The following is a 14,095-nucleotide window of genomic DNA, read 5'->3' as shown; positions in this document are numbered from 1 at the left end:
TATATATATATATATATATATATATATATATATATATATTTAAATGGTAGTGAACGAATTAATTGTTTAATTGTTAAGTTAGTTGTTAGGCTTGTTTAATTGTTAAGTTTATGCACCGGTCATGACATTTAATTTTCTGGTCGTGACACATAGGATGTATGGAATTATTTAATGTGTGCCAAATTTGATTTAGTAGAGTCACTATTTTTTGCATGGGTCCAATAGGCTGCGTGCAATAAAGTTTATCGAAACAAACACTTTTATTTTATTTTAAAAAATACAGTAAATTTTATTGTAGTTAATTCTACTATATTTAATTCACACAATTATATAAATTTTATTATAATTTACTTACACAATTTTTTAAAGTTAAAACCTGCAATAAAGACCTTCAAACGAAACACACATATTTTTAAATTGTAATTATATTTGCTTATGTTAAAAGCCTTTAAATATCAGAAAAATTAAAATAAATAGGTCATTGTAACATAATTTGCAGCTACAATTATACCATGATCCGACAATTGCAATGTTATTGTTACAATTGCGTCTACAAAAACCACAACTTAACACTAGTTGATAGTGTAGTAATAACAATATTAATAATTTAAAGAGTCTTCGCAAATGCAGTTGACTATTAGAGATAAATTACCTATTCAATCATTATAGATGCAGTTGACTATTGGAGTTAGATGACATATTCAAATGATTATGAATAATAATAATAATAATAATAATAATAATAATAATAATAATAATAATAATAATAACAACAACAACAACAGTTAAATCAGATTGATTCAAGAGACAGTTTTATTTTGTACAGTGTGCATGGTTTAAATAGTTAAACTATCGCAATATCTCTCATGTTTAATTAATGAAAACAACAATGATATATGTATAATTTAAATTTTTATATGAATTAATTTTTTTTAATTACATAATTATAGTATTTTTTTTTATCTCTATCTCTCTTAAACATTATATACTCTATGCTAAACATTTTTCTAATGAATAATAGTTGGAGAGTTGGCCATGGTATATCCGTATTTGATAGAATGATTATATATCCAATCTGAGTTGGAGGTTTGGAGTATTATTTAAACAGGAAAAATTTTCTTGTATACATAAATTCTTTATTACAGATAAATATAAAAATATAATGGGATTTAGTTGAACAATTCATATTAAAAGATAAAATGAGTAATGTTAATTATTAATTATTAAATTAATATTATTTGTTATTTTATACACCATCATGGATATTGATAATATTAATTGATTCACCCACCATACTAGTTATTTTAGATAAACTAAATTCAATTATTTAGCGTGAGATACTCATTTATAATTATATGGCATGGCATGCCCTCTCATATTATAATGACAAGGAAGTTTCGTCTTTTCTCTAATATATGACATGGATTCAGTTTACTTTCCAAAAAATATACATAATAATCAATTAAAAAATTAATTATATGACATATATGATATAATTAATAATTGCGAGACACCTCACTTTGAAGTCGAAAAATTAGATATCAGTGCCAGTGGAGATCGATAAGTGTTTCTATAGTCACATTTTCTGTCGTTACTTTTCGCATGTCCCACATAATAAATCGTATTAAAATAAATTAATGTTGTTGAAATATTAATTAAATGATTGTACATGTGAAATTCATTTAAATACTCAATTTAAAAAACTCCATTGTAAAAGGATGCTCTTATATACTCCAATTTGCCGTCCTTAATTGATTTGATGATTAAATAGGAATCAAATTCGGTATTGCAGGATTTATCATAAATGCACATTATGCCTCCCAATAACATTTTTTTTTACTAATTTTTTTTTTGGGATCACTCTTGAATAATGAAAGACTAATGAACAAGACCCAAACTCTCAAATATGATAACATGCTACTTTAATTTTACACAACAGCTTAATGATGAAAATAATTAATTAAGAAAGGTGTAATAACGATCTTTTATATATGATTTCGTTGTCATGAGAAAGAGGAGGATGCCTAATCATATTTTAAAAGTTATTCATGGAACATGATTGGTTTGTTTCTCCCTCTATGTGTGGTTTGATGATGATATCCCAATTTTAGAGATTGATCTAAAAATATTGATTTGTCTCATCTCCTTCGAAAGTGTATGATTTTAACTCTATGTTACGATCTTTAGTATGTACCTAATAAACTTTGTTCGAAGAAAAAATCATTGAAAACTCTAAAATAGTCCAAAAGTTAAGCTTGGAAAGTCATTATGGATCACAAACTAATATTGAATGCATAAGTGGTGGATGCTCCAAATCACACTTCTAAGTATCTTTGTAGTTGGTTTCCGCCCCTTCCTTCGGACTCATACCAAATTGTTGTTGATGTTGTTGACCTTAGCAATAACTTTCGAGAACAAGTGTCATAATCACATATATTGATGGAGTTATTTTAGTTGCTGCTACTTTGAAATACCAATCTTACCCAATTCGGATATGATCGAGACTCATGGCTTTCACCCAGCGTTTTAATTTGCACTTGATATGGATTTGCGAAATGTTGTGGTTGATGGATACTTCCTTTATACGGTTCAAATAATTAATAACTTTAAGTTGACTACTCATAAATTTGTTTACTTAATTGTTGATTATCATGATATTATATCTCATATTTCTAATTGTTTAGTTGTGCATGCGAAAAGAATTGTAAATGTTTTGTTAGATCTTTTAATCAATTTTTTTTTATATTTTAACTTATATTTTGTGCATTAACGTTTTATAATATTGTAAATATGTCTAAAAAAAATTATTTAAAATATATGTTGACATTTTAATATGAATTAAAATGATTTACGTAATAATTCGTAATTATAAATAAAATATTAATTTTTTCTGAAACTAAAAACGAAATTTTGAAATGTTACCGTATGAAAAACTTATTTATTTAATTTCAAGTATAAATTAAACAATTAATTCTTTACCAAAAAAACAAAACAATTATTTTGGTAATGAAGCATGTAACAAAGCAAAAATGTAACTAACGATGTGGGGCTCTTTTTCTATGGGACTGAAGCATCTCCACTATTTGGCTCATGGATGGTCTTTCATTCATTTCATCTTTCACACACTTCAAACCAACTTTAACCAAAATCTCAACTTCAGAAACATCATACTTCCCTTCCAATTTAGGATCAATAATCTCCTCAACCCAAAACATAGTTGTAGGTGCACTTTTCACCTTATCCATCACCCATGTCACCATTCTATGATGCTCTACACCACCACCAATCTCAAGACTATGAATTTCCATTGGACTTTTACCTGTCACCATTTCCAACAAAACAATTCCATAACTATAAACATCAACTTTAGAAGTAATTCTAAGATTATAAACCCATTCAGGTGCCATATAACCTCTTGTCCCTCTTATTCTTGAAAAAACAGAACTGTCACGTTCATCTCTATTCAAAAGTTTTGATAAACCAAAATCAGCTACCTTTGGTTGAAAATCAGAATCAAGTAGAATATTTTGTGGCTTCACATCACAATGCAAAACCCATTCTAAACACTCTTCATGTAAATATGCCAACCCTTTTGCTGTTCCAACAGCTACATTAAATCTCTTGTTCCAATCAAGTGAATTAGAACATAAATTTTCTGCTAAAGAACCATGTTCCATAAACTCATACACCAAAAGTCTATGTTTTCCTTCAACACAATAACCCCACATGTCAATTAAGTTCATATGGTTCAACATACCAATAGTACTTATTTCAGCTAAAAATTCAGCTTCTCCTTGATGAGCTTCGTTTAATCGTTTAACAGCAGCAACACGATCATCATGTAATGTTCCTTTGTAAACAACTCCACCGCCTCCTCTACCAATCTCTTTGCTGAAACCTTTTGTCGCACTTTTGAGTTCCGAATATGTAAACCTTTGAAACCCTGTTGCTGAAAGAAGGCGTCTTTGTATTTGATCGCCATTATGGTGTTGTTTATTGGTTCTAAACAAAAAGAACCACACAAATAAAATGATGGTAATCTCAAACACTCCTATTCCAAATGAAAGCCAAGCCAAGAAACTCAAAGTGGTGTTTTTACTTGGTTTTTCATAGAATCTATTCAAGGGTTGTGATAAATTACCAATGGAACAATTCAAAGGTGAGTGTTTAAGAGGCATTTTGGATGATAACAAAGTTTCTTTCGGTAATTTCAAGTAAACCTCTCCATCAATATTGTGTGAATCTCTTCCATTCAACAACAACGTTTTAGGATAACAATTATAAGTAGAAACTTCATTGAATTTAAATTGAAAACCTTTGCATTTTTCACAAAGATCCAAACATAACCTTTGACATTCTCTCAAGCTTGTAACCTGTGTTACGTCCAAATCATAGCCATACAATTCCATGTTTGGAAGATGAAGAAACCCGAAAGACTCACCGCGATTACAAGAAAGATCAACTGGTTTAAACTCAGGCTCACATCCTTGTGACCAATCTTGAGAATTCTTCACCTTATAACCTTTCAAACAATAACATGTTCTTCCAATAACATGATCATAAGTACACATGCTATTAGCTCCACAAACACCATGAATACTACAAGGTTCAGAAATAGCTTGCCATGTTACCTCAAATATATTAGTTTCTTCATTGAAACTGTAAACACGTAAATTACCATCATGATCCATTTTGACTAATCTAAAAACTTCTTTAGGATAATCGGTTGAAGTAAATTGAAACGCATCAGAGGATATGAAATTTCCAAAAGAATCGAGTGAAGCAATTTTAGTAACATTATAAGTTGATCTTCCTAAATCAACTGGTAATCGCCAAGGTGAAGGCCAATAAATACTAGATAACAAAGAACCTTTGAAAAGAAGGCGAAGAGCGTTATCGTTATCGAAGTAAAGTTTATAGAAACCAGAAGAATAGTTTTTTTCACTCTTTGATGAAACTAAGCTTGCTTTCTCTGTAACTGGTTGGTTTGGAAGAAGTGTATCAGTTGGAGAATCAAAACTTTGCCAAATAATGGTAAAGTTGATTTTTTGTGAAGTTTGTAGAACAAGGTTACCATTGTTTTTGAGTTTTAGTTGTAAAGAGGTTGAAGAGAAAGTTGAAGTGGACCAAACAGTTGTTTTTTCTGCATCGGTTAAAATGAGATTACCGTTTTTGAAAAGTGAGAGTTTTGAGTATTTACCATTCACGGGTTGGTCCCGGTTTGCCATCCAGATAACTGTGGATTGTTTGGATTTTGTGTAGAGGATGGAGAAACAAAATGCGTTGTCTCCGACCGGGAAAAACCCAGCGGAGAAAACGCCATTTGGTGAAATGAGGGTGTCTGTTGGTTTTTCAACTGAAAGTGACGAGCCTTGTGGGAGTGTGTTTGTTGTTGTTAGTGAAGTTATTTTAGTAAACAAGAGGAAGAGATGGAAGAATATGATTTGCATTGCTAGCAGCTGGAGAAAATTAAATGAGCATGAAATAATGGAGAGGATGATGATTTGCTAGTTTACTTTTGTTTCAACTTTCCATCAAGAATAAACATATGTTTTAATATTATAAGATATGTTTTAATATTATAAGATGTAGTGGTCAATTAAAAGATCTATACATCTATTATTTTGTTTCACACTATTTGATAATATTTATGTTTCGACTTCAAGTCACATTTTATTGATTTTGTCTATTTTTGTCACGTAAGAACGTACGATATTGTGTTTTGAAGTGTGAGAAAACAATAACTTCCAATTGAGGTGAAGAGACTAAAAACTATGTGATTCTTTATGTGTGATTTAGGTATTCTCCATGCATGGATATTCTCATACACGGAAGCACCAATGATCTAGAGTGGATCAAAAAGTGTTGATGAGATGAATATGAAGTATGACAACTCATTTTCTAAAACCACCTCACTTACACAATTATAAACTGACTTGAGATTAAAGTTGACCGCATATACCACCATTTTGAAGGAGACAAAACGTTGTCCTATTTCATATTCATCCTTCTATAAAAAAAAAAATCACATTCTTCAACTCTGGCCAACACACTTTTGGGTCCACTGCGGATCAATTTGTAATATCTTTGTTCAGTGGTTTAGACTTTGTAAGTTGGAAGCATTATGATAAGATGGCCGGCTGTAATAACCTGGATCAAAGTCAAATTGTGGACGCAGAGGGAAAGGTACAAAAACTAGTAGCAACTTGCCAATGAGCCTTACGTCGTGTTCTTGGATTCTTCACTTATGTAATATCTTTTTTCTATACTTATAATAATATCAACTTGTTTTCAATGAAATTGGTCTTCAATTATAAACTTAACTAATTCAATAACCATACACATCCTATACACGCTAAATAATTATATCGTATGCATTGTTGAAATAAATGAAATACAATACAATAGAATGGTTGTTGTAGTTGTTATTAGATAAAATTATTTGCCACTCTTCATTCAAGATATTATAAAGAAGGGGGTGCTGTGCAGGTGTGTATCTGCAGATCCAGATGCTGATTTTTGTTTATGCAGAGAATATGAAAAAAATTAACATTAATTAAGATTCTGAATATTGATCTCTGACTGACAAAATTTCTAATTGGTTTGGACTCTAACCCAAACATTGACTAGACTCGAGCATGAAATGGGCTCTAGCCCGACAATTCAAATACTCGTTCTAATATAAAAACTTATTAATTTCTAATACAACGTATATAACTCATTTTCTACTAAAATACTTTGCACTCCCTCTAACTTTTATTGATTAAGTATTTGTAGTTACACTCCAACAACAACAACAAAAAAGACTACGCCGTCGAGTTTATTTGTTACAATATGATTTCAGTGGTTACTGAAATTATGCTCTAGATCAAAAGTTTAATTTCAGAAGTTAAATTTTGCTTTTTGAAGTAAAACTTAAGACAATGATATTTAAGGAAAAATTAATTAACTCGTGTGGGGTGCATTAGCAAAAGTTGGGGTGAAAATATTAATTTTGTTGAATCAAAAGAAATGAAAGAGGTTGTTGAATCTTAATTAATCCCTCATACATTGGTAAACTCCACATTTTAGATACCCTCAACAATGCATCTGTGGCAAAGTCATTGAATTTGGTTATTTGGGTGCAGTGTTGGATGCACTCCGTTCTGCTACTCGACAAATAATATAAATCTAAAGTATTACAGATGTTCCAGATTCAAATTACTGTGCTTAATTGATTAATTCCATTAACTCCAATTTATATTACGATTCTATACCAAACATTTTTCTTTGATATTATATTGCCTTTTCTCAATCCGTCAATTCTGTTAGATGTCCTCAACAGATTGTGAACAACATGAAGAAATTATGAAGAAAAAAAATTATTCCGATTACACCCCCAAAAGTTTCAATAATTGAAGTTAATGATAATTTATATACTACTCCCCAATTTTTTCAAATCATTTGCGGACTTGAAGCGAAACAAAACCTCATAATATTGATTAATTCAATTTGATTGTACAACTGGGTAAAAATATTCAAACAATCAACAAAATAATTATCGGAAAACTCATTTGGTTGAAATAATTTTTGAAAAAATCATTTTTCAAAATTCATTGTTTTGCCTACAGGAAAATTTCAGAAAACGATTTTTTGCTATCTCTTAGAAATTTCGAAAACAAAAATATTGATAGATATTAAATGAGCTCAAAAATTTTAAATTGTAAAAAATAAAAATTGTAGGAGTAAAGTTAGATTTTTTTATAAAAAAAAATTGTGGGATAAAGGTAAAAGTGAGGAGTATCAACTCTAATCTTACCTAAAGAAAACAGCAAAAGCAGATATATGGCCTCGGAAAAAATAATAAGCCCAAACAAAATAAATCTAAAATTAACAGTGGAAGACAAGGCCCAAAGCTAAGCCAGCAAAAACGAACAGAGAAATAAAAATAACTATACTTTAACGGTTTTTCTTGACAATTAATAATTGGTTAGCGAGAATGAGTTGCAATTACAAATAACAGTGTTGACTCAATTACTTGTCTTAGTCTCAAGTAAACACCCTCCAACAAAATTGAAAAGTAATATTTGTAGACCCACTATTCAACGTAAACTAATTGTGTGGAACGAATGGTGGAGTTTACCTTAATGTTAATGCTAATAATTTGGGCTAGGCTTCATTATGGATAATATTTTATGCATAACATAAACGTTTAATGCAAGCATCAAATTTGGTCCAATCCCAACTCTTTTATTAAAAAGAAGTAAAATATAGACCAATAATATTTTTTTCTTACAAGAGTAGACCAAGACTTTTGTTCACGTGGTACTTTAATCATCATAATTTTAATTCTTAAAATTTGAAGAACCGGAGAATAAGGCGTGTATATGAAAAGCAATTGAAAAATATTATATTATACACAATGACAGAGAAGCATTTAACATAGTTTATTCTCAATATGTTTTGGGGATATGGTGGCGTATATAAATAATCCATTGTGCAAAAAGAGCGTCTCCATCATCTAAAACCAAACCCAAAAAAAAAATGGCTTGGTTCTTCTTGTTATTAGTTTTTCTAATTCAAGCAATGCCAATGAAGCTACAAGCCGATAAAAATATATTTATATTAGCCGGACAGAGCAACATGGCTGGAAGAGGAGGCGTGGTAAACGACACAAGAAACGGCGTTACAACCTGGGACGGTGTCGTTCCACCACAATGTCGTTCAAATCCATCAATTTTGAAACTCGACGCGCACCTTAAGTGGGTGAAAGCACACGAACCGCTTCACGGAGACATAGACACGGTAAAGACAAATGGGATTGGACCAGGGATGGCATTTGCGAATTCGGTGTTGGAAAAAAACTTGGGACTCGGTGTGGTCGGTTTGGTCCCATGTGCGATTGGTGGAACAAACATAAGTGAATGGGAAAGGGGAAAAGTGCTTTACAACCACATGATGAAGAGGGTTAAGGAATCGTTGCGTGATGATGGTGGTGGTACTATTCGTGCACTTCTTTGGTATCAAGGTGAGTCTGATACGGTAAGTCTAAGTGATGCTCATTCGTACCAAAATAGAGTTCGCAAGTTTTTCTTGGATGTTCGTGCTGATTTGCAGTCTCCATTGCTTCCCATAATTCAGGTATTTTCTATTTCTCATTTGTTTGTTCAAAGCATTATTATTTATGTATTTATTAATTTGATAATGATTGTTCTTTAAACTGTTAGGTTCGGTTTGGTTTAGCACTTTATTTTTAAGAAAAAGTAGTTGGGTTGGGATGCATATATATATTACTTAGGATACAATATATAATAGATCCTCTACCATATCTACGTTTTGCAGCTAATTTTTCAAATGTATAGGTGCTAATTTATAATTATGAGATAGTCTTATTTACTTTTTAAAGATATATGGGTTTAATTAATTTCTGTGTAACAATATTTCATTGTCGATGCGTTACTACCATCCATGTGTATCACTTTTAAAGTAATCGTGATTAAAGTAAAAAACATAATAATAATTTAAGTGTAAATTCTTTCTACACTTATGGTGCAAATGAATTAAATCCAAGACTTATATGCATCTCTATAGCGCAGAAAATTTGTGTTCTCACTAGTCACATGTATGTTTGGGTACAGAGTATGTGTTGTATGGGATTGGAAAGTTTAACATTGATCTCGCATATAACATGATTTAAAAATTATTTTAAATCCAGTAAAAAATCACTCCGTAATATGCATGTTAGTTTAGGGGAGTTTGTTCTCCTATTGGCTCTGTTTCTTTTTAGTGTAATTTCCTTTTATCACAAGAAAAATAATGTCCTTAAATTCTAGCTTCTAATATTATTAATGTATTATTAAGTTAGACGATATATTTTAGATTTGAATTCGAGATCTTACACTTATGTATATAAATTTTTAGTAATATTTATTATTTTGTTTAAAAAAAACTGTTCCTAATATGTCTTCTAACTCACCGCCTCCATTGTCTTCTCTGTGTCGAAAACAAATGAGTCTTTTTTATTAATATATAGATTAGACATCTAGCTCTTCTAAAACCTTGACAAATATTTTTATGAATATTTTAAATAAGCATTTATGAATTAATCACTTTTATTTATAAAAAATACGTTTAAATAAGCATTTTAATAAAGTATTAGCATATAGTAGTATCTAATGAGTTTGATTTCATAATTAGAATTATTAGATTATCTATTTACATTTTTTTACCAATACATAAATGAATCAAGCTATAACACTTGCATCAGAATTATGTTGAGTGATGAGGTTAACTTAAAACACCAGGGATCAGATTGTCTTAAATATTTTAGAATTTATATTCTAATTTTAATAATTAGACTCTTCTGATAAATAAAATAGTAAAATAAGTTTTTTAATCTCAAATATTTTAGATGATATTTTCTAATAATAAAATTTTATTTTTAATCTCTATAAAAAAATTCAGCTTTTGAGTACTTAAAAAAAAATTACTCACTTTTAGTCTCTATTTAAAAATTTAGTCTCCAAAAAATTTCTATTAAATCAAAATAGAGACTAAAAATAAATAAAATTTGTTTAGAGATTAAACTTAAAAGATCATAATTTTGTAAGAAGTAAAAATATATTTACCTCAAAAAAAAAACTTCATTTTATTATATTATAGTTGAATAAATCTCTCTATAGTTGAATTGGATGCACATGAAAATGATGGACCCTCCTAAGAACCGTGACATGAAAATAAGTACAATCATTAAATAGTTTGAATATCACATTTCACCTATAATCTTAAGACATTAAGATTTATACAATGTTCAACATTCACATTTTATCTATCAATATAACATTTTTACTCCTTAACACACCAACAAACTAATCTATATTTTTAGTCGTTAGTTTTTTCCCAAAAAGATCGGTACAAATTATCTATGGATGTTGTTATTTCGTTAATATGGCACTAGTGTTAGATTCAGCATAGTATAATTATTGGTAACCTGTCGGATGATTTCTTGTCAATTCATGCTAAACTACTAATTTATTAAGGTACAATGTTGTCGTAGTGTCAACAAACTACTTTCATAGCTTAACAACTGATGTATTTGTCTTGCCTTGTTAATTACTTCACAAGTCACGGAGACAGCTTAAACTCAATATTAAGCTATAGAGACACCTTAAATTATAAAATCTTAATCTAAGAGAGTAAAGTGTGTCTATCATTAACCGTATTCACTTGCATGTATGTTCACTTACTTTTCATTTCTATTTTTTACGTTTTTTTTTATATTTAATTTTTTTTATTTTCTTTTTAAATTAATTTTTAATCTTTTTATTTTCAAAATTGAGTTTTGGTCTCGCTATTTTATAATTTGTCGGAATTTTTTAGTCACCTTTTATTTTTAATGATGGGGTATGTTCATTAATGACATAAGAGTGATGTGGTATAATTAAATTAGATAAAAAAATAAAAATATTTTTCTCTTTTTTTTTTCATAAATTTTTATATATAGCACTTGTAAAATTTTATTTAAATAAAAATCAAGAAAATTAATATTGATTAAAGATATGAATTAAATTTTATCTAATTCAATTGTATCATATACATGTCACATCATAATGTAAAACATAAAGATACACAAAATCCCATAAATTATAAGATTGGGACATCGAAAACTCAATTTTAAAAATAGATAGACTACAAGTTAATTATGAACAAAATATAGAGACTAAAAATGGATTTTAAGCATTATTTTTTGTCTGACCTTTATTTTTTACGTATTGTAGGTGGCTTTGGCATCAGGATCAGGCCCTTACATAGAGATAGTGAGACAGGCTCAGCTGGGTATTGACCTTCTGAACCTGAAAACTGTTGATGCTAAGGGTTTGCCTCTTCAGCCCGACGGGCTTCACCTTTCGACCCCGGCCCAGGTTGATCTTGGAAAGATGATGGCCGATGCATTCCTTCAATTTGTACCCTCTTCAAATACAAATATGTATGACAATGTTAGTCCAATACGTAACAAGGCCTCCAGTTCCATAGGGCTTTCTAATTGTGTTTCTCATATTTATATGGTCCACTTGTTCATAACATTTATGATTTATCACAATGATGTTCACAACTTTCTTGTAGATGTGTAAATTGTAATGAGTTTAATTTTGATACGCTTTTAATGTAAAAAGATTTAAACTATCAAAAAATCACAATTACTTATATATTAGTTTTAAAAGTAATTATTATTCAAGTTCATTTTTTTTATAATGTAACAATTATGATTTATGGTGTATATGAATTAAATTCAATTTAATTCTAATAGCTTCTTTTTTCATTAAATAGATAATGAATAAGGGCAGAGATCAATTTGATCGACTCATCAGGGTTCATTAAAACTATTAAATATATATTTTATTTTAATTTCTACTAAATAAAATTAAATTGAAACTTTAGCATAATGCTATCAAACTTTGCAATTACATTTATATGTTATGATATAAAATTCTATAAAAAAAAATAAGCTCATAATTAAATTTTAAGCTCCATATTTTGGGTATTTTTATTGTTTAGTTGGATAAAAATTCATATTTCATTACTCCCTTGTTAAAACATTCTAATTTTTTGTGTATGATATGTTTATAACCTTTTAAATATATACACAAAAAATTATTCAAAAATTTAAATAATAGATATGAGTTAATTTAATAGTAAAGATTGAAACAGTTTTATAGAGACTAAACAATTTTTTTAATTTTTTTAAGGACTAAAACAAATAACTCATCAATACTTAATAATTAAAATAAGATTTAAGATTCTTTCTTTAAACCATTAAAATGTAAAAAGAATATAAAATGGTAATTTGGGATGATGTATTTTGATAAATAATAAAAACTACTATTTTTTATTTTTATTATTTTTATATATATAGATAGTTATTCACTTCAAAGAAAATCTTCCATCTGTTAATCAGCAAGTAAATTTAATTCAAACTTTATAAAATATAGGAAGTTTTCAAAGTAACATGCTCTTATAAATGTCTCTTACACGTTCATTTTTCGTCATATATTTATTTGCTTGCTTCTAGTCTCACATGAGTCACCTCGTTGTCAATAATCAGCATGTGATAATTATAGAAGACTGAATGGTCAAACACACTTGGACTGTACAAGATCACGATGAGCTTGACATTCTGTGGCAGTTGTTATGCATTTTGAAATTTGAAATTTGAAATTTGAAGCTTATAATCAATATGTTGAAATAGTCTATAGCTTAGCATATCTTTAGATGGTTGGACATATTCAAGTCAATCATGCGATTGTTACGACTTACGAACAACTGAGTGATCTATAGCTAAGCTTGGATTGAGATTAGGATAAAAAAATTGGTATTTTTTTAATCTTATTTTAATGTAGATCATATCATTTTATACAAAATATTTAATATACAAATGGGTTTTTAATAAAATAGCTCATTTCCACCAATACCATCATAATTATTTTAAGTTTTCTAATAAAATCTTTTGCACTAAATTAAACAATGTTGCTCTATGTTTATACTATATAATAAGCATGATGGTCTCAAAATACATTAAATACGAATATATAATTTTAAGAGAGGATAGTTTAAGTGCAAATTGGCTAGCTAATTGGAAGTTGGATATGTAGATGGGCTTATTCTTGTTGATTTTTCAAAATTATTTTATGATCTGATAATAATTAAGATGGTAAAATATGATCCGACGTTTATTTTGAGATATACAAAAACAAAACAAACAAAAAAAAAAGACAAAAAACTTCTTCTATTTGGTGCACTATAGAAACAAAGAAGAGAGAATAAAGTGTCGTGGGATCGAAACACTCTTTTCTTCTTTGCTTATTAGAGTTAGGGGTGGGAATAGGCCACGCCACGCTTTGAAAGGCTTGAGCCTGACCTACGATGAATTTTTGAGGCCTAAGCCTGGCCTACGGCCTATGATAAGCTTTTTTTTCGGCCTGAGCCTGGCCTACGACCTATCATGGTCTGGCCTGTAAGCCTATTTAAAAGCCTTATTCACATTAAAAATAATTTTTCTAACAAAATAATTTAAAAAAATATGAAACAAACACCCTTTAAACCCTAAAAAATGATTTTT

The 14,095-nt window shown here is 29.1% G+C and overlaps 2 protein-coding genes across 2 annotated transcripts; one reads left to right on the top strand and one right to left on the bottom strand.

Moving 5' to 3' along the window:
- Window positions 1–2,924: 2,924 nt before the first annotated feature.
- LOC101509957 (putative receptor protein kinase ZmPK1) lies at window positions 2,925–5,569 on the bottom strand. Its single transcript, XM_012716127.3, has one exon. It carries the CDS (start codon window positions 5,448–5,450, stop codon window positions 3,036–3,038), a length of 2,415 nt encoding a protein of 804 aa, XP_012571581.1. The 5' UTR covers window positions 5,451–5,569; the 3' UTR covers window positions 2,925–3,035.
- A 2,821-nt stretch (window positions 5,570–8,390) lies between these two features.
- LOC101511895 (probable carbohydrate esterase At4g34215) lies at window positions 8,391–12,212 on the top strand. Its single transcript, XM_004501750.4, has 2 exons — window positions 8,391–9,120; window positions 11,757–12,212. Exons 1-2 carry the CDS (start codon window positions 8,524–8,526, stop codon window positions 12,108–12,110), a joined length of 951 nt encoding a protein of 316 aa, XP_004501807.1. The 5' UTR covers window positions 8,391–8,523; the 3' UTR covers window positions 12,111–12,212.
- The last annotated feature ends 1,883 nt before the right edge of the window (window positions 12,213–14,095 follow it).

Source organism: Cicer arietinum, chromosome 5 (assembly GCF_000331145.2).
Source record: "Cicer arietinum cultivar CDC Frontier isolate Library 1 chromosome 5, Cicar.CDCFrontier_v2.0, whole genome shotgun sequence".
Classification (NCBI taxonomy): domain Eukaryota; kingdom Viridiplantae; phylum Streptophyta; class Magnoliopsida; order Fabales; family Fabaceae; genus Cicer; species Cicer arietinum.
This window is presented reverse-complemented; position numbering and strand designations above follow the sequence as displayed.